Source organism: Typopeltis vanoorti, chromosome 14 (assembly GCF_054136105.1).
Source record: "Typopeltis vanoorti isolate ZY-2024b chromosome 14, IOZ_Tvanoo_1.0, whole genome shotgun sequence".
Lineage (NCBI taxonomy): Eukaryota > Metazoa > Arthropoda > Arachnida > Uropygi > Thelyphonidae > Typopeltis > Typopeltis vanoorti.
This window is the reverse complement of record NC_143562.1, coordinates 80,707,853-80,732,945: the sequence shown is the minus strand read 5'-3', so window position 1 is coordinate 80,732,945 and position 25,093 is coordinate 80,707,853. Positions and strand designations below refer to the sequence as shown.

Sequence of the window (25,093 nt, the reverse complement as noted above, 5' to 3'; positions counted from 1 at the left end):
GACTAGAAGAAATTTTTTCAAGCCTTTTTTCGACCGGTTCCCGAGTAAGTCGATCTCTGGCACGGGCAAGCGGGGTTTTCCTCCCGGAAACTCAAGAAAATCGACCGTAGAACCCACATTATTTCAGACATTAAATATATTGTGTTAGGGTTAGGGACCACGAGATGGCGGCACATTTGAGCCGTCTCTCTTCACTGTGTACCGCTTAATTAGTGATAGCCTTGGGCCATCTATCTCTGATTGGTACCAGTGGAAATTGAACTGCCCACTCAGTCTCCAAAAGTTAGATAGGGCTAAATGGCCTCGCCTACTCTCGTATACGGGAATAAAAAGGCGTTAGCTGATTTTTTTTTTTTTTTTTTTTTTGACAAAAGAAAGAAAGAGATATCTTCGTAGCAGGGTTTTGCATCCTATAAAACAGCAAACTGCCTGAAGAACATACGCAGTTTACCACGCCATATCTACACTGGCCTCTCATAATCTTAAAATCGCAAACCGAGTCCCACGTTTGACGCACTGTATAATATTAGAGCAAGTGTCACCAACTCGTTTTCTTCGCGTCCCAAGCCTAGTGACCAAATCCATAAACAAATATGCTAAGAGGAAAGGGGAGGATAAACAATGAATAATCTCTTGAGGTTCTAGAAAACCTCTTAGCATAATAAACATCAAATTAATATTATTTCAAAAAATAATTTTATTTTATTTCTGAATAATTACAAAACATTTTTGTTGGACTATTATCATTAACCGGACACCTTTCTTTAAACCCAATAACTGACAGTGCACTCCACTCATTCACGATCCAAGCAAAATATTTAGTCTCCCCATTCCCTCCTAACCGCACTTCTAATGATATCTTGTTCTCTCCGCTCCAGTTATGTATTAAAAAATTCTCCGGTATGTAGTCTGTTTGTGTAAGACTTGTGATTATCGATCTATAGATAATCTGTTGTATAGAATAGGGGATTTCTTCTGTAGAACTCCTTGAGCAACTTACATGTTTGCACAATATTCCCTCTCAGTTCATCAAACAATGTTTTGTAATTCACGAACCTTCAAGATAATTTCGCGCCTATGAAATACTTCGTATTCTATCTTGATCACCTGCCTCTGAATCCTCTCCACCACTTCCTCATCCCCCACGAAATCCAAGCGTCCAAATCTAAGCATATTAGTCCAAAATGTAGACGTATGAACACCGTATTTAAAAAAAAAAAAAAAAAAAAAAAAAAAAAAAACAGCTAACGCCTTTTTATTCCCGTATATACGGGAGTAGGCGAGGCCATTTAGCCCTATCTAACTTTTGGAGACTGAGTGGGCAGTTCAATCTCCACTGGTACCCAATCAGAGACAGATGGCCCAAGGCTATCACTAATTAAGCGGTACGCAGTGAAGAGAGACGGCTCAAATGTGCCGCCATCTCGTGGTCTCTAACCCTAACAGAATATATTTAATGTCTGAAATAATGTGGGTTCTACGGTCGATTTTCTTGAGTTTACAGGACGAAAAACCCGAGTTTCCGGGAGGAAAAACCTGCTTGCCCGTGCCAGAGATCGACTAACTCGGGAACCGGTCGAAAAAAGGCTTAGAAAAATTTCCTCTAGTCGCCGACTAGACTCGAAACCAAGACTTCCTTCGTGCGGCCTAGCGCGGTGGTGTGCAAAGGCCACATCCACTGAGCTACACAGGCTCTTCACCGTATTTTAAAGAGGGAAAATTATTTCTTTGTATCTACTTGTCAGTGATTGTTAACATCCAGTGCCGACTCTTAGTATTATGCCGACGTTTCGGGTATGCCCATTACCGCCAACCGTATACCTACCGTACTCCAGCACAATACAAATATGCCAATATGAGATCAAATTTTTAAATATCGTATCTCGAAATAAGAGAACTTTCAGAGACGAGAACTTTTTATTGAGCTGTATTCAAATTATTATTCACAGAGCAAGAAAAATCTGTGTTCGCGGTCCCCCATTTGATGATCCTTGCTGTAGTACGCCAAAATAAATATTCACATAGACGCGAGAAAAGAATGTTTGTTCATCATTTAATATTCTCTACAGAACTTAAAATGAGAATTTTAGTTTACGAAGAAGAATGTACGTCTTTGCTGCATTTAATCTTCGTTTGGCAATGTGGGTATAATAATATCGTATTCTTTCACATGTATAATTGCAAAAGTGCGTCCTTTTAAAGGGTATATCTCTCCCTCCCCCTATAATGCTAATTTGTCATTCTTTGTCGATTTGATTAATTTCAGCATTGAATCATTATTATTATTATTATTATTTAGTTCTAGTCGATAGCACACACACACGCACGCACACATATATAAGGCAAAGAGTTCATTTCAAAACAGTAAGGCCTGGTGATGGAGAAAATTACACAACGAACCCCCTCCACACACACACACACACACACCATGAAGTCCTTGGACACCGCCTTAGGAAAACACTGCGAATGTAACTACAGCACAGAGTGGAAGTACTAAAACCTTTTTTTTCCCCCTTTCCATTATCAATTGCAGTATTAAACGACATGATGCGTTAAGTTAGACTTGAAGCCTGAAAAAGATCAGTTAACTTTTGTCAGAACGGAAGAGTTACGTAAACATCACGTGCATTATAGATAGGAATAGAGCAACGTAGATGGACTGAATTACAAAAGCTTTGGTATGATGCTATCCAAATCCACATAAAGGGTAGCCTGTAGTTATGGATCTCTGAACGTACTGATTTATTTGCTGCAACAAGCTGAATACGTGGAAATGCTTTCATTTCGACTACTGTGAGCATTTCCTCGTAGCGTTTAGTTTCCTTCCGATCTCCCTTTCCACGGAAGTTATTACCGAGTTCGACAGAATGGTCTGAACACCCCTAATTTCAGCAACGTTTCGCTCAGAAGTTTATACCCTGATTAAATGCGAAGACATTATAGCCAATTCCTAATCATAGTTACTGCTTATAACATGATAGTTATCGGTGTTTTAAGGATGTTCCTTCACTGATTTGTCCAAGCGTGTCCGTGTTCTTGCGAATCATGAATAAGTTTAAATTTTGTGTCTCCAAGAAAATGCAATAAGATGATCCCATTACACTAGAAAGTAATGGGATCATCTTATGTGTGGCAATTTTGACACACATTTTTGTGTGTCAAAATTGCCAATGTCAAAGTTCGTTCCTCTTATCGATTTCGGTTCTTTATGTTGATGTATGCTGTTTGTGCACAGTACAAGAACATTCTGCTAGCTTACTCGCATGTTCATAGCGACGGATCCGTTAATAAACCATACGTTTTCAGTGTGGTATTTACTGAGCATGTATTTAGCAAATGCCAGTTGTGGCGTTTTTAGTCCGTTTTGCCCCCCCCCCCCCCCCCCCAGCTAGAATAACAAACCTTTCTGATAATGACATTGTTCTAGCTGAAAAGTTAGAAAAAATAACATCTCATTTATAAAGGAAAATGTACCTGTGCGCGCGCGCGTATAATGTAGCTTTTAAAAATTTACATTGAATAGGTTGATTTTGTCCATATTATAGTAATTAATAATGTTATTATAAATTATGATATAATTATTATATTAGCCTAATCTTGAAACAGTTTCGACTAATTTCATCTTTCTTTAATATAACATATACACAGCGTGCCAGTAACGAAACAAAATTCGAAGGAAAATAAGGAGCAGCTGCAAGCAGACGAATCATTTATTTATTTTAAATATAATTTCCCTTTAATTTAATACAACGTTTATATCGTTCATACAAATTTTCCGAACACGGCTAGTAAACTTCTAAAGGAACAGCGTTGAGCTCAGCTGCCACACTTATTTCCTTCAGTGAGTTAAACTGGCGTCCTTTGAATTTCGTTTTCATTTTATTTAGGGGGGGGGGAGTCCGGCGAATAAAGCTGGTGTTTAAGCATAATGGATGATCTGGAAGCGAGAAATGGTTTCATGTTTACAATGAGCCGGCGTATTATTTTTTCAGAAACAGTCAACTATTTCTTCGGTACTGCTCCCTTCTCATTGGTCTCTGGCGTTGATTCAGCATTGCATGACACAGTGACTGACTGTTAACTGTTTGGCCCTTCGGAACAGATTCTTTATGAACAATTCCATGAATTTAAATGAAAGCAGTCGGGATTGTTTTGACCAGACATGTCTGCAGTTGAACCTTTTGCTGTTTTGGAGACGTAGGCGATTGCCATTCCTGTCTTTGCCGTTTTGCATATTGAAGGAATCGCGATTCATCAGTCACGGTTTTTTTTTTTTTTTTTTTAAATGGTGGTTCATCATTTCAATGAAATTTTTCCAACAAGCAACACGATACTCTCTCGTCAAACAATGTGATATGAATCACCAATCCTTTCTTTTCCCTAATTTTTTTTTTTAATTTCACGGTCTGCTTTCTTTCCTATATTTAATTTCTCTGCAGTCATCTGAGTGGTGATTCGATGATATGATCGCTTTTGTCGAACTCACGTTTCCACATTTTCATCTCTCCAAACGGAGAAATGGCCTTTCTGGAAGTTGATCTCTATTATTATTATTATTATTATTATTATTATTATTATTATTATTATTACAAGAGAACTCATCGAGGGAAGCCACATCACTCACCGCACGTCATACCATCTCTTGAATTCACAAATCTAGCTCTCACCCCTTTCTTGACCGTATTCATTCTCAACTTCCATGGATGTGCTTTTCTTCCTCTCCCCATCTCCTTAAAACGAAAAATTATCCACTGGTATCCCGTGTAACACTTTCAGAAGTTTGTGGGTCTCTATCATATCACCCTTCTTTCTCTTTTGCTAGCGTCTGCAGTTCACAAATTCTCAATATGTCCTCTTACTCTACATTCCACCGTTCCGATATCATCTTTAACACTTGCATTCTCTCCACTGTATCTGCATCACCTTAGAAACCGGAAGATCACATCTATGCACTATAGTCCATATGAGGTGTTGTATTATCCCATTAATATATCTTTATCATTAATATATGTTAATATGGCTTTTGCCATATTAAGCAAGAAGAAAATTCGATTGAATTCCCTGAATTCCCTTGGGCACAATAAATCAACACCCAAAGATAACTTCACTGCGTATCTCATCACTCGTGCGGTGAAGTTACTAACTCGCTGGGACAGTGAAGAAATGCATGTTGGTCTTTATGCAGAGCGTCGTCGTTTTATTATTATTCTATAAATTTTACGCAGTCTCCGATATTAAGTATAAGAAAAATCACTTCATCCTCTCTTCAGTTGTTTCGCGTGGTGGACAGACAGACATGACGTAACTAATGGGTACTGTTCACTTGAGAACACGTCTGGAAAAAAAAAATTCTTTCACGAGTATGCACTACAAAGGAAATAACTATCGTTTATGTAGTGTAGTAAGACTATATGTGTGCCAGAAATGGCTTAGAGCAGTTATAAATGAAATTTCAAATTTAACATTTTAGCTACGAATGGTTTTTAAGTGTGTTTGGTGAAGGCCTTTCGTTTATGGTGCTTGCTTTCTTGTCTTAGGGATCAGTTTCTTTAATGTGATAATATATATATCCAGACTCATAACTACCATAGTATGAAACCCCGCAATGCAAGGGGTTCCTCCAAAGGATTAGGTGGCCCAACAGCAACAATTCCCAAGAGATACATGGAAAGCTTGTTGCAGAGGCCAATTACATGTATACATTTAATAATTACGATATAATCGAGAACTCACAAGATACAAATTATTATTTCAAGTAGCTAGTTTCTACTGAAAAGGAGGATGGTTCTTTATTATAGAGAATTAAAAAAAAAAAAAAAAAAAACTTCCATTCCCGTCCCTTCTCAGATCGTTTAGGTTTATGCCATGCTTTTCCAAAAAGAAACAAGCTCGGAATTCTTATTTATGAAAAGAGACAGTATGCACTATGTTAAGTAAATCTCTTAATTGCGCAAAATTATCAGTACATAGTTTTGGTTGTTTTTCTATTTTACCTACGGTGTGTAGTATACTCGTCACTGTAGCCCTGGTTTGAATTCGTCATACATTTATGAAGTTGGTAATAAGAGGCAGAGCTCTTTTAGTCTTAAGTTACTTCTGGAAATCGATGGGCAGCTGAGTGGAGACCCTCGGTCGTAATCGCAAATTGAGTTCATGGCTACTAATGATGGTGAAAATTGTGGGAAGATTACGGCACACAACTGCCATCTCTGGTCCTAAAGCCTGACTAGTATTATGGTCTGCAGCAATGAGTTTTACGGTTCGATTTAACTGAGTCAAATTACAGTTTAAAAATTCGAAATAAAACCCTACTTTCTTGCGTCAAAGATTTTAATCTAGGTTAGGATCCAGCTGGAAAAAAAAAAAAAATAGAAAACGTTCCTTTAGTCGTCGACCAGAATCAACTTGTAATACGGTCTTTCTTTTGGTAGTCTAGCATTATGAATCAGAAGCGTTGCCACAAGGATATACAGGCACAGAAAACAAAGCACTCGTATGAATTATTTTAAAAATAATCCGTACCATTTATGGGTGTTTGGTAAACTTCGGTCGTTTCCTTTTGAATTGATACACACATTGCACTGTTCCCTTCCATGTCTAGAAACATTATGAGAATAATTTTGTGAAAGTCCTTTATTCTTCCATTATAATGCTTGAATGGTTTCAGCCGATTCGAAATGAAATCTGAGATTAAATCCTTTAAGGAATTTCAGCTTTTGAGAACATGAAAAGTTTCAGTTCCTAAGCATAGCAAATAGACAGCTACTAAACTGATATGTGTTTTGGTAGTCAGAAATTGCTTTAATGGAACCGTTTGAATAGATGCGAAATAATGACGCAAAATCTACTTTTCTAGCCAAATATTCAGTCTTTTCATTGAATGCGATGGCATTCATTGCAATTCGAAAAACGACACGTGCCGTTAGGGAAAAAATTACTAGGGTAAAATAATAATAATAACTGTTCTGTGTTCCCATCCCCCAAAGTCCTCAAATTCAAATGATTTCATTATACGGTATTGCATTTATGAGTCATGTCTCCTTCGTGTTCTATCATGTACCACCTGTAGCGCAAAAAGAAAAAAGTCTTATCATATTATGAAGCATCATTATATTGTTGAAACCGCATCGCTATGTCCGTCGTCATGACGCGTGTAACAGGCATTCAGCCATAAAGCAGATGTTTCAAGAAATCAAAATTAATTTACAGGTCACTGGACCACAGTATAACGATCCTTAACGAGCAGTTCCATCTGGCCTTTCCCTCCTCTCTTCAGTTTTATGGATCAGTAGAAAGAAAACTGCCACTTCCTGCTTGTAGTAAGTCGCCAGTAATGGGGTATTAAAGACTTTATATATGTAGTTAAGAAGCATTTTGGCAAGGACAAGATATTTGTGGATTCTTGGAAGAGTTTAAAGCTACATGTCACTAAATGCAATTAAAAACATACGTTTTCTTGTAAAGAATGCGAGTCTGCGCCGTAACTCCACTATATGGATAATCTTTGGGTACCAAGAATTTTGGACGCGTTTCAATGAAATGGTAGTCTTTATCCATTTCTGTTACAGAATTTCCAGTATTTTAAAAATAATCTAGATAGATTCCAAATTATTCAACTGCTACATATAGTTAAGATCACAGCCATTCTGTCTTCTTTTTTTTTTTTTTTTTCCATTTTTCTCCCCAACATTTTCTTTCGACTTCTCAACAATGATTTATCTGAACAGTCAAATGTCTTATCTTCCCAGTACGTGTGCCGGCCTCGTTGGCCGAGTGGTTAGCCTATCCACTCTCCGGCCAAGGGCATGGATGTTTGTGAGTGTCCTACTAACCAATTACCATAATGTAAGCTGTGACCTGTGTCCTGACGCAGTATGACCCTTGATGCCTTTGCGCCATAAAAAATCAAATCAATCAAAAATCCCATTACTTGTTCGACCCGGTCATCTATCACGGCCAAGTAAGTTGACTTTAGAGAAATTTCCTTAATGCTATGAATAGGGAAGTTAATATCCTATTCTGTCTGTTTGTAAAGTGTGAGTTTTCTCTAGCCGGTTGTGATGAAAACCACTGTATACCTCCGTATCAGACGCTCTAAATTATTCCCTCAGTTCAAGAGTCCATATAATGGTTCTCCGCATCCAGGATGGGATTCGGACAACTCCAAATATTTTCACCCAAAGGGAATCGTCGATAACGAGTGAGCTACAGTGGCTTTAAAAAAAATTCTTATAGAGTAAACCCTCGATTTAACGGACAAAATTTCCTTTCCGTATGTCACATGTGAATATTAACACCCTGTTAATTTTAAAATGCTTTTAAACCAAGATTTGCTTATAATTAAATTAACAGGTTCTTTTTCTTTATTAATTTCCTGTTATTTTAAACAAATTTTGGCGAATAGGCCATCATATGTTGGAAAAGCACTATAGTAATTTGTTGATTGGATTTTAACGGTATAGATACGAACACAGATTGATAAGAAAATAACTATTTATTGACTTAATTGCTAACATTTCGCTGGTATTCTATCCAGCATCTTCAGAGCACACAAACAAAGTTTGTTACTGTAGCGAGACAATCACAATCCGGTGCAACAGTGAGACTAGTATGAGTAATTGTAGCATGCAACACAGAGACTGACGTCCTAATTAGGCGCCATCTAAGTTGAAAAGAGAGAGAGAGAGAGAGAGAAAAAAGCAGGTATTAATTTGGTCTTAGGATGACTGTCTCCCAAATCTTTGGTAGATTTATACAGCTATACTTGTTGAGGTTTGGAGTATGTTTCAAGGCTTCTGTTGATTCCAGGAACAACCTCTCTGACTTGTAAAAGCTTCTGTGCAGCACTTTTGTTTTTTTCCAATTGATCCTGTGTGCAGGGGTATCCAAAGCATGGTCTGCCAGACCCGACTTGCCATAGCGAAAGTGCCGGATATATATTGTGTGTTCACTGAGGCGGATGTCCACAGTTCTTCCTGTCTGCCCATAGTAGACTCGATGACATGAACAGGGTATTTCATAGATTCCTGTATGTGATAAGGGAGAGAATCTGTCCTTAGGTGAACGGATAAGAGTTGCTAATTTCACATAAGGTTTAAATATGGTGCGTAGTTGGTGTTTGTTAAGCACTCTAGATATCTTTCAGATATGCCTTTAATGTATGGGATGGTGACAGTTTTGTTGGAGTCTTCTGTGGTAGACAGTGGGGGGGGGGGGATTTTGGTGGAGCATTTAGTATTTTATTTATCTTATGGGGATTATAGCCATTGGTCAGGAAGGTGTGACATGGGTGAGAAAGTTCAGCAGTGTGAGCAATGCCATTGGAACAAATTGCTCTAGCTCTATGGGTTAGTGTTTTTAAGATACCATATTGTTGCGAAGGGTGATGGTGTGATTGTTTGTGTAAATATCTCCCTGTATGTGTGGGTTTTCTATAAACTGAGAATGATAAGGAACCTTCTGGAAGACGTGTGATTAGTGTGTCCAGGAAGGACAGACAGTCATTGGCTTCTAGTTCCATTGTAAAGTGGATTTTTGGGTGCTGGCTATTTAGATGCACTAAAAATGTATTCAATGTGTCTGGGCCATGTGGCCAAATAGCCAACACATCATCAACATAGTGCAGTCAGTGATAGCTAGCTTTTCCAGATGTTCTATGTAGAAGTTGGCTAAGGGGAGATCCCACAGCTGTCCCATCTAATTGTTTGTATATTTTTCCTTTCCATATAAAATAACCTGCCTGTACTGTGAATTTAAATAGCTGAAATATATCAGGGGAAATTATGAATTTAGTAAATTAAGGGTTTCAGTTAATGGTACATTCGTGAATAGTGAAGTGATATCAAAACTCACCATTAAGTCTGAACTTTTTAAGGTGTGGTTTTCTAAAATACATTTTAGGTGGGTAGAATTTTTAAGAAAAGAGAGAGAATTGTTTGTGAAAGTGGCTAGTAGTTTGGCTAAATGTTTAGCAAGTTTATATGTAGGACTGTTTTACTATCTACAATAGGACGTAAGGATGTACCTTGTTTGTGAATTTTTGGAGCTCCATATATCCTGGGTGTTTTAACGTGGAAGGGCTTGAGTTTGTTGACTGTTTCTTTAGGCCAGGAAGTGACTTTGTTCAATAATTTGCACGCCTTATTCTTTTGTGAGTTGGTAGGATCTCGATCTATAATTTGGTATGTTGACTGGTCTTGGAGAAGTGCGTGCATTTTGCTTTCACAGTTGAGTTTCCTTTGTCTGATTTGGTTATGGTAATGTGTTTATTATTGTGTAGCTCTTTTAGAGCCATGATTTCTTTATGTGGGATATTCTTTCTGGGAGGCTTAGAATGGACTAGGATGTTGGCCACGTCTAACCGAATGTTATTGGTTATTGCTGGAGGCAGGTCGTATATCCCACGTTCAACGGAAGCCATTATTTTGGCTTTTGGAATTTCTTTAGGAGTAACGGCAAAATTGTGTCCCCGACTTAACGCACTCATGGCCTCTTTGGTTAAGGATACTGATGATGTAATTCCGGCCGCTGCGTAGCAATGCGTTGTTGGAGGATTTCAAATTTCTTAAAAAGGTGCCGAGACACCAATTTAATACCAAACTGTATCAAAATTAAGAACAAGTTTCACTCTTCCAAAGCCCAACGTATTTATAAACGAGCGAGTTTAGCACTATTACGGGAACAGTTATACGCTACTCGCCGAGAATTATCTAAAATAAATTCTTCCATCAGTGCACTACGTAATATACTATCTACCATTTTGAACCCGGAACTATGGGATATTCTGGACAGCATCTCCAACTCTACAGCCAACAAAGAATTTGCCGAAGTTAAAAACCGTCACCAGAAGAAATTTGAAATCCTCCAACAACGCATTGCTACGCAGCGGCCGCAGTTACATCAAGATGGCGTCGTTGTGAACTTATTATCGGTAACCTTAGCCAGAGAAGCCACGAGTCCGTTAAGTCGGGGATGCAATTTTGCCGTTACTCCTAAAGAAGTTCCAAAAGCGAAAATAATGGCTTCAGCTGAACGTGGGATATACGACCTGCCTCCAGCAATAGCAATAATATTCGGTTAGACGTGTTTTCGTTGTCCTTTCACCTCGCCAACTTCCTAATGTTCGTTTTCTGCCAGGACGAATATCAGTGAATTCATGGATTGTCCGAAATTATTTACATACACCTTAAAAAAAAAAAAAAAAAAAAAAAAGTAACTTATACTACATGTGGCTGCATCAGATATTTTATTAGCCAATGATGAAACTGGTAAATGTCCAGTATTTATATGTAACAGTAAGTTCATATCCACGAATTACGTTAGTATTAATAATCAGATAAACTTTCTTAGTTGATAGTCATTTTTGGACGATTTTCTTGTTTTTCAAAAATTGCTGAATTATTATTACACAACACCTCCGTTATATGTATAAGGTGAAATCATTTTGTTTCTTAAAAACATGGGACACTGAAGAAAGTGGGAAATATGAATAGAAACGCAAATTAAGGATGAGCTTCAGAATGAAGAATCAGTATAACAGCACCAATGTATAAAACGGTGTAATTTTAATTTTTCTACTTGTATTGGTGGGTACTTTTCCTAATGCAAAACTAAGGGCTTCGTTTTGGGATATGATTGGAAAAGAGTCGGTATGTATACATAAAGCATATTTTTTACAGAGAAGCAGAATTATGTGACCCAACAGCATAAAAAAACGAGAGAAGAAAAACACGATCACAGGAAGGATCATTGGTCAATAGTTATTCGAATTCCAAGGTGTGAAGGAAAAAATGAGAACTTTCACATCGAACCAGTTGAAACAGGAGATAATTCTGTGTTAATTTCAGCTGGAAAGAAGTTCTCTGGCATTACAATAAACAATGTTGTAGTATAGAGTGCTGACGATTGTGTAAAACAAACCTATTCATCGCTAAGTTAATTGAAAAGTTTAATTATTTTATGCTCAGTGGCAGCTGGTGAAAATTTTAAGTGGGGGTGCTGCATATACAAAATAAAAAAAAAATTTTCTTTTTCCTAATCAGTAACAAATTTATTAATAAATAAATTTACATATTAGGAAAAGTTGGTCCTTGTTGGGGATCTAAATAGCAGAGTAGGAAATGATTGTCAGACATACGAAAATATTTTGGGAAAATTTGGAGAAAAGCACAAAGCTAATAATAATGGCAAATATCTGTTGGATTTCTGCTCAGGACATGGATTGGTTATTACTAACACCATGTTCCAACATAAAAATGTGCACAAATTCATATGGAGAGAAGAGGCAAGGAATAAGAAAAGTCTCATTGACTATGTTATTGTTGATAGTGATGTTTTCTCCCTGGTGCAGGACACCAGAGTGTACAGAGGATTTGAAATTGGAAGCGATCACTATTTAGTTTTGAGCAGGATAAAATTGAATTTCATATTGAAAAGAATAAAATGTAAGAAAGTTTTAAAGCGAATAAAAGTTTGAGCAACTCTCAGATGTGAACTGTAGACTAAAATACACAAAGATTATTGAAGAAAAAATAAAAGAGTTTGAGAACAGGAACCAAACCTTGGAGATTCAGTGGCAAGCCTTGAAGAAAACCCTGATTGATTCAGCTAGAGAGGCATGTGGTGAAGTTGTCTGCAAGGATAGAAAAATTAGAACTCCATGGTGGACACAGGAAGTTAAAGAGGCAGCGAAGGAAAAGAAGAAAGCATATCAAAAGTTCCTGGCAAATAAGTCAGCTTGTGTTCTTAGAGAATACAGAGACAAATGTAAGAAAGCTAAACAGTGTGTAAAACTAGCTAAACAAAAGTTATGGGAGGAGTTTGGCAAGAACTTAGAAAATAAATATCAAGAAGGTGGCAAAATATTCTGGAGGTTGTTGAAGAAGCTTAGTAATGGAGGAAAGAGTGCTGTAAAAGGAGTTAGACATGATAAAGGTGACATGAAAACAGGAGACAAAGATTTCCTTGAAGTATGGAGTAATTACTTTGAAAAACTGCTAAAAGAACAAGCAGTGTTGACAGCACAGTGATAAAAAAAAACACTGACCAGGCATGCAGTCAGGAATACATATCCATACTTGAAGTAGAAAACGCCATCAAAGCTTGAAATGTGGAAAGGCAGCAGGAGTAGATGATATTCTACCAGAAATGCTGCAGTATGGTGGTATAAAAGTCTTACAGTGGCTGCACTGCATAGTTCAGAAAGCCTGGACAGAGGGACGAATTCCTGATGATTGGAGTAGTGCTCTCATAGTGCCCATATATAAAAAGGGAAATAAAACTGAATGTGAGAATTACAGAGGTATATCCCTGTTCTTGGTAAGATATATGCAAGTATACCTGAGAAACGGTTGAGAAGAATTGTGGAAGAAAAGCTTGTGAAGAACAAGCTGGATTCAGGCCAAATAGAGGCTGTCAGGATCAGATCTTCACTTTACACCAAATAGTGGAGAAATCATGGGAATATAACAAAGATCTGTATTTAAGTTTTGTCGATTTGGAAAAGGCATATGACAAGGTGCCAAGAGAGAAGCTATTCAATATGCTACAGTTATATGGTGTCAATGGGGCATTATATCAAGCAATACTTAGTCTTTATTTGAGTTGTAAGTCAGCGGTTAGAATTGAAGTACAGGAAGATGGTTTAATGTTAAATCTGGTGTGAGACAAGGATGTACATTATCCCCTCTGCTTCTGCCTGGTATCTCCACTCGGGCCTGGCTCCCACTGAAGAGACCTCAATAAAGGTCGAAACTAGTCTGGGTAGTGGCCCTTCCCTTAATGCATAACATTATACATATATTCGCAAGGAGATGTTTTACATTATGGGAGATACTGAGATAGGAGTGATGTTAGCTTGCTCCACCTTTGCACCGAGTTGCCTGGTGTTGTACCACCTTACCCCAGTCCTGAAGATACTTTAAGGTGCAAACTTTGTTTGCTCACACTTGGATGTAGGATTAAACTAAATTTATTACAGGAATGCATTAGCAGAGCTAATCTCAGGTGGTATGGTCACTTAAACAGAATGTGCGAGGAAAGATTAGCAAAAAAAGTGTTCCCTGCCAGGTTGGCAGGAAAACGACTCAGAGGAAGACCCAGATATATGTGGATTGATACGGTACAAAGTGCCTTAGACGATAGAAATATAAGATCTGATAATGTTGGAGTCTCGACAAGTAACAGACTGATTTGGAGGAAAATTGTAGATAGGAAGTTAGTAATGATGTAAATTTTTCATGTAGTACTATCATATCCTGTACACCCCTTTAGGGTACATGGCAGGAATTTGATGACGATGATGATGATGATTTACATATTAAAAAAATGCTTCATTAAAAATATTTCATCCTCACCATGAACAAACACCAATAATAAAAGTTTATATTCAATAATGCGCAAGCATATGATATACTGCCCAAACGACCAGTGTCGGGAATGACTTATAACGTGCAATCATAAGCGCAAACGAATATCAGCGAGATGGCTGCATTTGGCCAAACGTGATAATTCTGGCACTGCATTATATCGCAGTGTATTTGTTTCGTGTAACGATAATTGAAAAATATAATTCTTTTCATATTTTCAACAGTGACACTCGTTATAATTCAGCCTTGTATCTATAATAAATAAATAATTATATGTTATTTTAACAAAATATAATAAGATTTGCAAAAAATAGTTCACCCTCACCATGAACACGCACCAATAATAAAAGTTTCGTATCTCAGAGAAATAACACGTTCAAGCATACGATACACTGCTCATTTGAGCAGTATCGGAATGACTTGTAACGTACAATCACAAGCGTAAATGAATATTGGCGAGACTGGCTGCAATTGGTCAAACGTGATAATATCAACACTTATTTAGATCGCGGTGTATTTGTTTCGTAATCTAAAGCGTTAATCGAACAATTCCAATTATTAACTATTCAGTCACTGTCGAAACATAAGCTGTAATCTTTAACATGTTGTATTGCATTTATATAATGTTGTAAGCATTGTTATTATTTATAAACACAAACTAAATTTAAAATTTTTCATTTTTTCCTTGGGGGTGTTGCAGTGCTTATGTATGGGCCACCACTGTTTATGTTATATCCCAAATGGTGCTTTTCTTATTTATGAGGATATCTCTACATTTAGACAGTCCGGTACACAATACCCTGAAGTAATGGTGCAGTTGTGCCAGGTATCTTGCTCTTTAAGACCCCCCCCCCCTCCTCCAAAATTTAATAAATTAAAACTTCTGAAACTTATGATGCCTCCGTAGTAGCTCAATTGGAAGAACAGCAGAGCCCTTCGATTGAAAAGGACCTGGGGTCAATTCTTGTCATGATGAGGGGAATCCTTATACAGGCTTTTTCAATTGAAGGTGAGTTAGCTGATCTCATATGGAGATAGCAGGGTTTTCATCACACATACAGATAAATCAGCCTTCAGAATACACATAATTTACAGCCAAAAAATACCATTGTTGGTATGGGCGGTAGATGGCGTTGATGGTAGTAGTGTTGTAGTAGGAGAATTAAGTATTAGTGGAGAGAGTGAGATGTATTTAGTGAAGCAGTGTAGAGTGCCCTCCCATGATGAGCCAGTTGGACTCCCTTTACTGTTCTTCCTGTACTTATTGACTTCTTTAAATATTTCTCACACAGAAGAAATATTCCCAAATAATGATATAGCACCACTAATCACTTTATAAAACTCCCATGAATTATTGGAATATATCATTAAAAAAAATAGAGTTTGGGTCTTGGGCAAGTATATATATTTTTCATGGTGAATTGGATTTTGCATAATTTGTCAAGTGCCACACACACAAGCATATGTGAAGTAATTCATGTATATATATATACATGCATGACTTCATAATCACTTACGGAAAACTCAAATATTCCATGTGAAAGATTATATACTTCAACAGATAATATACTTCACACTTCATCGAAATTAGCGTTCTTAGCATTGAAACAACATGATTAATGGTGTAAAGAAAGACATAAGATTGGAAAGAGTGTCTTTTTTTTCCTCCCCCATGTTGTTAGTTTCTATCATATCTACAAATTATGTGCCGAAATTTAGTATTCAGGGGGGGGAAAAATCTGTGAAATGTCCGTTACAACCACATGCACCAAGTTTACCAAAATTTAATATCTCTAAAATGTTTAGATTCCCATGAAATCTGAATCACGGAAGTGACAATATGATTTCCATGATTTAGACTTGAATGCTCATACAGTAAAACGTTTTTGACACCTTTTGAATGTGAGTACTGCTGCTATTGTAAAAACGTTTCAACATTTCCCTTTGGTTCAGGCAAATAAGGTTTCCCCTCCCAGAAACTCAGGTTTTTAACTCCATGACTCATAAAAAATCAACCATAGAATGCATCATTTCAGACAATATTATTGAGAAATACAAGATTGTGGCAATATCTGCCATAATCTTGCTTTGAAAGTTATCGACTAAATCATGGACTATAGGTATAAACCAGTCTGCCCATCAGTTTCCAAAAGTTGGTTAAGGCTAAGGGAGCTCCTTTTAATAAATAAAAGGTGTTAAAGGATTTGTGCTTAGTGATGACTATGCTGGTAATTGGGAATAGCCATTGGAGAAATTTAAATGCTAACATCTAGATCTGGTCATCACATTTTAAAGTATGGTCATTTACTTCATTACTTAAGAATCCAATTAATGATTTATTACTTGATTTGACTAAATGTTTAAAATTCCATTGTTTTTTTCCTTACCTCTGCCACTTCCCGAGGAGCTTGTAGAAGCATGGCATTCTATATATAATCATGATGCATAATCCACTGGTAGGATGTAGAAATTTTAAAAACTGGTTTACCCTTTCCTTTCTCTCTACTTTATCTCAGAAGGTACAAAAAATCTTTATATAATTTCCTTTCAAATATTTGTATATATAGCTGTTTGATTATCACTGTAGCCTTTATTTTTTTTTTTCTTTCCTCTATATGCCTGTTGTCATTGGCTGTATAGTTATCTCTTAGGCTAGATTTGAACCAACAGAGTGTGGGATAGATTGGAAGGCTGATCAAATAAATTGCTGTTGAAACAGAAACAGAAGTCTGCAAATTCATCTCTGTTTTGTCCATTAGTACTGCAAGTGGAAGTTCTATTACCTCTTGATGTATTAGATATTTGCATAGATCTTTTGAGCTTTTAGATTTTGGTTTCTGTACATTAATTTTACATCGATTGAAATAGATAAATTTTGAATTGGTGATGATAAGAGTGGACTGGCAGTGTTTAACAGCTCTTTGTAGCCAATCCTTGTTATTTTATTTAATTATAATTTTATTATTGTATTACAATAAGAAATATAATAGTAAAACTCGTTACTCACATTAAAAATTGACTATATAGTCTTCTTCTTCTCCCTTTTACGTGTTAGGCCTCCTGGCTTGTTACAGAACTATCTTAAGCCCTTATAAGTCGTACCTGTCCCAAGGATAAGGTGACTAGCCCTATGCCTCCTGGTATATTCCGCACCCACCGCAAGTAAGAATATCAAATATATAAAATATAAATCACAAGCAAATATGGGTGAACTTTTATTTCAAGACCAAAAAAAAAAAAATCTATGGTCATACTAATTCGATTCTATTTTGATACTGTTATTAACTTTTGAAATTAGTTGACGTGAACTGAATATACTGTGAGTTATATGACATCTGATTCCCGTTAGTCACTTGGACTAGATGATACAGCAATTAAACGACAACTTGTGAGTCAGCTGTTTGTAATAACTGGAAACCAGGGTTGTGATCAGTGTTCATTTAATCAGAAAGTTAAAAATAATGGATACGGTATAATTGTTCTTTGTACTTTTTCCACTGTTAAGTAGGGATTTAATTTTCATATAATGGATGTGATGCAGAATGTATAAAACTCTGTGATGGGCCACATTATTTTGAATTTTAGACATTTTGAATGTTTTGACAGTGAACCTGTTCAGTTTCGAACAGAATATAGTTATGATAATGAGTAAAACTGCATTTACTCTTTTACTCATATAATGATAAAAGATCACATAACTATCATATAATTCATTGTAGCTCTTTGAAGTCATTTAAAAATGTATACAACCCACCCATTTTTTGCGCATGATAGACAATTGAATGCACTGCGAGCTAGATGACATCTGACTCCGATTGATCAGCAGGGTATTTGTTTCTTGATCAGTCTGCAATGTTTATTATAAATCCACTTTAACAGTAAACCTAAAATGCAAAATGATTAAATCAAGTGATGTATAATTTATTCTTTGAATTTCCTGAATTGTCCCATCAAAGCTAATATAATTTGTACTTGCCTTCTTATCTTTATGTGTATAAAGTTGATCATGTTATCTAAAGGGTTTTATTAGCACCTCCGTAGCTCATTCGGAACCTTTTGACCAAAGGTGAGTTAGCTGGTCTCATACAAAGATAGAGTTTTTTCACCTAGAAACTCTAGTTTTTCGTCCCTCAGAATAAGCAAACTGGCCCGTGAACACACACAGATTTACAGTCATAAAATACCTACTTAATCCCTCACTAGGTGGGCTCAACCAGTCCTAAGGGACAGTTGAGGAATTGGGGAGGGGAACCCCATACGAATAAATAAATAAAGATAAAAAGAATAAAGATCTTGTTTACTCCTTTATCCAAGTGTAAGTAAACAAAGTTTGCATGTGAGCCAGTCTCCTAAAAAAGCTGCAAGAAATTCAAGTGAGTTCTCCTTATTTAGCATACAGTAAAATTCATTCTGCGATTGATGGAAAAAGTTAGAGATATCTTTGAAGAGGTTTGCTGTACAAATTCCAAAATTTCCAGATTCTCAAAGTAGGTGACAAATAATTTGTCACTTACGTATTCTGAAAGATAAGTCATGATGATTAGAAATATTTATTGAGAAAAAAATATATTAAACACAAAGCCTGAAACTTAACTGTTGACAATAGCAATTAAACCTTTTTTTTTATCAGGCTTTGTGCAACATTTGTCATTCTGCACATGTCAAAATTATTATTATTATTATTAAGGCCTCCATGGAGTCAAAAGACTCATCGTGGGAGGTCCTTTCTAAGAAACACAAAGTCTATCATACCACTCCTTAAATGCATTGACCGTTCTCGCTCTCACTGCTCCATCAGGCAATGCATTCCATGGTTCAACCACCCTCCATGCAGAGAAACAACTCCTCACCCTCTTTCTCACAGTTTCTTTTCGTAACTTCCAGGGATTGCCCCTTGTCATGACTCCTTCCTGCTGTTCAACCAAGTGAAAGAACTCCCCAGTGTCAACCCTGTAACCACCTCTCAACAGTTTAAAAGTCTCAATCACATCACCCCTCCTTCTATCCACCAAAGTCTGCAGTCCACACTTTCTCAGCCGATCCTCATAACTAACATTGTACAGTCCCGACACCATCTTTGTTACTGCAATTCTTGCAAATCAGATAATATATGACAGTTAGTCACCGAAAAAGCCTTGTCACTTCTAAATGCTCACTGAACAGATGTATACATGTATAAGCAATTGCCTGCAAAGTCAAATTATGAAAAGTGCCAAAATGTCCACTTTCTGTGAAATAGTGTATAATTTTAAAAAATTTCATTTAATACTGTGAAAATGATTACGCTATTAAATTACTGCAATGAATTAGTGCATTAATTATAATAGTTGCAAGGCCATTATATTTTGGAGCAGTCTGCGAGAACGAGAACATCATTTTGTTTGAAAGTTATATGAACGAAAGGGTATTCACCTGTGTCTGCTATCTCTCTTGATGGATGCAGGAGGAGAGATTGCGTTGCTGGTGTAATTAAGTCAGTTGTTAATCTAATGAATTGAGAAACAGGTAAGAAAAGAGAAGTGGAGGAGGTAAAGTAGAGCATTTTTCCCCCCACTATTTTAATTAAGATATGCTAGCTGATCTCATACAGTGGTAGCCGAGTTCTTTTTTACTCCCAAAACTTCAGGTTTTTCATCCTGTAAAATAGACAACACACAAACATGCACATGCTGTTAACTGATAAAAAGACTATGTAGTGTGGAATGTAGACTGTATAGCATAGGTAGTGGATTATGCAGCATAGAGAGTGAAACGTATAGTGTTGGATAATGTAGAGTGGCATTCCATGATGGTGTCATGTACTATTATTATTATTATTATGGGTATCTCCATGGAGTCAGTAGATTCATCGTGGGAGACCCAAACTAGCAAAACAATATCTGTCATATCTCTTCTTGAATTCATTTACAGATGAATAGCTCACAACTAAGTCAGGCAATGAATTCAACTCATTCACCACCCTCCAGGCAAAAAACCTTGTTCTGACACCCTTGTTAACCACACTCTTCTTTGATTTCCAGGGATGACCTCTTGTTCTTCCATCACCATCACACAGCTGAAACATTTCCCCTGCATCAATCCTATAAAAACCTTTCAGTAATTTAAATATTTCTATCATATCCCCTCTTCGCTGCCTATCAACCAACCTCTGCAATCCACAAGCTCTCAATCTATCAATGTAGGGAGCATTTTTTACATCACTCACCAACTTGGTCACTCTTCTCTGAACCCTCTCCACAGCCTCCTCATCTCCAAGGAATCCAGGTGACCAGACCTGAGCACAATAATCCAAATGTGGAAGTATCAATGCCTTATAAAGGGGAATAATAACTTCTTTATCTCTGGATGTCAGTGTGTTCCTCAACAACCAAGTAATCCTATGTGCAATCTTGGACACCTTAGCAATGTGTCCTCTGAACTTCATCTCCCTATCTACCAACACCCCCTAAGTCCCTAGCCTCATCAACCTCTTGGAGTACTGTTCCACCAATGTAGTACACAGCTGGTAAGCATTATCTTTTGCCCATTCTACCAGCTTATTTAAATCATCCTGCAAACTTTCAACATCAGCTTGATTTTTTATTGCTACCCAACTTTGTATCATGAGCAAACAACTGAATAGCTCCCTGTAAGCCATTTCCTATATCATTTATATACAAATTAAACAACAATGGCCCAAGCACAGAGCCCTGAGGCACACCACTGGTCACCTGCCTCATCCTGGACTCAGCTCCTCCATACACCACCTTCTGGTATCTCTCCCTAAGCCATTCTCCTATCCATATCACCAATTTAGTATCCATTCCCATCTGCTCCAATTTGCATAACAATGTTCCATGGGGTATCCTGTCAAAAGCCTTAGCAAAATCCAGAAGTACCACTGTGTAGCCAGTTCCTTTGTCAAACTCAGATGTCATTCTATTATGAAAAGTTAATAGATTGCTAAGGCAGGATCTACCTTTAACAAAACCATGTTGGCCTCTATAGAGTATCATATCCTGATCCAACCATTCTTGAATTTTGTCTTTAACCAACTTTTCCAATGTACTGATAATAACATTTAAAAGTTAATTAAGGTACAGAAAGAGGAGAAAGAAACCTATCCCAATGGGGATAGGAGGTATTTGAAACTGTGTGTGATTGTCACATCACTGTTTTGGGTGCATTTGTCTTCTGTAACAAACAGCTTGGATAGCTGCTGCTTCTTTTTTGGTGAGGGATGATCTTTTGGTTTTTTATGTTTACAATATTTAGGTGAGGGGGAATTATCAGTTTCTAATGTGGTATAAACACAAAAGGAATGAAAAATTAAACAAATCCTATAAACTTAAGACTTCACATCTTATTCACAGTAAATGAAACTTTCTGAGCAAAATATATAAAAAAAAAAATTAAAAAAAATACCAGATATCCAAACCCTTTACCCCACTCATTGAGAGATAGTGATTTTAAATATATCTAAAATATATGCTTGTGATTGATTGTGGACTTCAACCCAAAGACATTATAGACACAAAATACAGTTCAGTTTTACAGTTTTTTAATCCTTAACACTAACTCATAAGGAGTCTTCCTTCTCTTGCACCAAGGAAGACAAACTACATGGGACTAACCTTTATTTCATGTAACTTACTAAAAATTGTATTCTGGCAGACTACTCTATATAACAGCTTTCCTCTTAGCATAACAATTTTACAGTGCTTTTAAATTAATTTTAAGAATTTTTTAATCTTTGTGAATATATAATGATCTAATGATCATTAAAGCTATAAGATTTTTTACATACTTTGTTCAAATAACATAAGTATAAATATAATATTTGTAAATGATAAAAAGCACACTGCAAAATTAGTTGGTACATACGTACCAACTACTTAAATCAGATGCAAAAGTATTTCATACTTAAATAATTTTATTGTGCAACCATGTAAAAGATTATCTGGTGGCAGAATAATTGTAAAACAAAAATAAAATAAATTACTATCTACCATATCACTACCATATTTTTTTTATATATAATTTCAGAGTGATGCAATGATACTGGAACCATCCAATATAGCTAACTGTGTCTCAAAAGGAAAATCAGAAGTATGTAGGATTTCTTTTCTTTTATTTTTTAAATTATCATCAAAACTTTCAGCTTTAATTTTGAAGTCAGTTATCAACTCAGCATATAAGTTTAAAGCTTAAAATCATTCTACATAAACAAGGAGTCAAATAAATAAAAAATTTTCCCTTCAAATATTGTTTGAAGAGAAAAAATACTGTGTGTGTGTGTGTGTGTGTGTGTTGACACACAAACACAAATAGTATTTGTATGTGTCAACTGAGCTAAGGCATTTGGTTTGAGTGCAAATAATGTTATAATTCCTTAAAAGAATATCTAACATTCTTACTGAATGTATACCAGTTATACAGTGTATACAACAGATATACAACTTGTAATGGCGCCATAGGTGCCAGGACCCCCCCCCCCCCTTTCGAGTTTTCAAATTTCAAGTCATCAGAATTCAATTCAAGAAGAACCGGTCTACCAGTCCGGAATTGGGGGGACCCCTCCCCCCTTTCGAGTCATAAGAATTTGGGGAGAACCGGCCTACCAGTCCGGAACTTGCAGGGGGAAGACCCTCCCCCCTTTCGAGTCATCAGAATTCAAGGAGAATCAGCCTACTAGTCTGGAACTCGAGGGAGGGGGGGCAACATAGGCATAGGGGGCGGATCCCCCCTAGTATATAACATAAAAACATTAAATATACTAGTAAATATTAATTCACATAATGTTAGCAGTAATTTCATTTTTAATAAAGAAAAATTAGAATTATTTGATAAATCAAAGACTGATATAAGTTAACTGTATTAGATGTTTAGTGTAAAGGCCCATAGTGCATTGAGTCTAATTCATTATCAAAAATTGAGTGATTCAGGTGTTAGTCTGGCATATCGATTAATAGGAGTAAGGGATGAATTTATGTGACATTTCATATTATTATTGTTACAGAATTTTCATGGAGTTAAGAGACTCATCACAGGAGGTCCTCCTCTAGGTGTCCTCAAAGTCCATCATACCATTCTTTAAACTCATTTAGCACTTGCACACTCACCATCATATCAGGCAATGCAATGCATTGCATACATCCATCTCTTTTGCTATGCAAAAACTACTTCTCACTCACATGCAATACTTCCAGACTTGGTCTGGAAGCATTGCATTGAGGAGATTTTCTCTATGGATAATCTCTCCAATGCTTGGCAAAGAGAACAGTGCTTCCACTCTCCAAGCATTGGATATCTTAAGTTGGCAGATGAATTTCATTGCCTAGTATGTGACCACAATCCTAGTTTTTGGAAATGTGAAGTGGCATGAAAAAGATTTACATTTGGTTTCTAGAGTAGGATTTCCAGATTATGTAATCCTTAGTTTACCTGTGATTTATATTTCAAGCTTTAAGATCTTCCATAATCAATATCCTAAACACTGCTCACCATTCTGAAGTGGAAAAGTTAATCTACTGAATTTCAGTGCTATCAAAACATAGTCCTGTCTTATTACTCAGAAAAAATATGCTACTTCACACTCTGTTTTGATAATGTTCCAATTTCCAGTCAAGACCACTTTCCTCTTCTTTGGCTGACTTTTGCATCTAGTTTATCCTGACACAAACATATTACATCCATTGCTTCCTTAGCCTCTGAAAATCTTGGCATTTTTTTTTTCATTCAAAACATCACTTTTCTCCTGCTGAATTCCTAACACTTCATAAATCCCAAATCCAACTGACCTTAGAATATTGTTCACACATGGTGATGCACCCAAAACCTCCCTAAGGAACTGTTTCCTCTATGAATGCAACACCCAATTTTCAAGAAAGATGTTCATAGATTCTTTCTTTAAATTATATTTAGTTTAATCCTTTATCCAAGTGTAAGCAAACAAAGTTTATGCCTTCAGGACCAAGGCAACTCTTGGTAAAGGTGGTATAAGTTCTTATCACTTGCCTTAGTATCTCTCATAATGCAAACCACATCTCCTTGCGGACATGTATAATGCTATGCATCAAGGGAAGGACCGCTACCCAGACCGGTTTCAACCTTTATTGAGGTCTCATCAGTGGGAGCCAGACCCAGAATTGGTAATACCAAGGTGGAAGTAACGGAGAAGTCATATTTACCTATAATTTATGTTTTTTTATATAATTTATAGTCTAACCAAGTGAAAAAACTTCCAACATCTTTCTCTAATCCAGAGTAATTTAATAATAAGGTGTGATACCATGGTATCGCAATCACTGGGTCTGGCTCCCACTGATGAGACCTCAGTCAAGGTCGAAACCAGTCTGGGTAGTGGCCACTCCTTTAATGCATAGCATTATACATATCCACAAGGAGATGTGTGTTTTGCATTATGGGAGATACTAAGGCAAGTGATGAGAACTTATACCACGAGTTGCCCCAGTCCTGAAGATACTTCAGGTGCAAACTTTGTTTGCTTACACTTGAATAAAGGATTCAACTAAATATATATATATAAGGTACCCGAGGTAAATAAGGCCCGTTTAAAAAAAATCATATTTACAGTAAGTTGTGCCAGTTTGGTTTCTCTCTTTCTCTCTCTCTCTCTCTCTCTCTCTCACACACACACACACACACACACACACACACACACACACACACACACACACACACACACACACACACACACACACACACACACACACAGAGAGAGAGAG

At 36.7% G+C, this 25,093-nt stretch overlaps 1 protein-coding gene across 3 annotated transcripts in view; it reads left to right on the top strand.

Annotated features, from left to right (window-relative positions):
• The window catches only part of LOC150099707 (semaphorin-2A-like), a 794,210-nt gene that overhangs the window by 650,080 nt on the left and 119,037 nt on the right, over positions 1–25,093 (top strand). For all 3 annotated transcript variants that reach the window (XM_090404418.1, XM_090404419.1, XM_090404417.1), the window contains exon 4: positions 22,392–22,454. In XM_090404418.1, the coding sequence (XP_090260544.1) occupies positions 22,392–22,454 (63 nt within the window). The remainder of the gene's footprint in view (positions 1–22,391; positions 22,455–25,093) is intronic.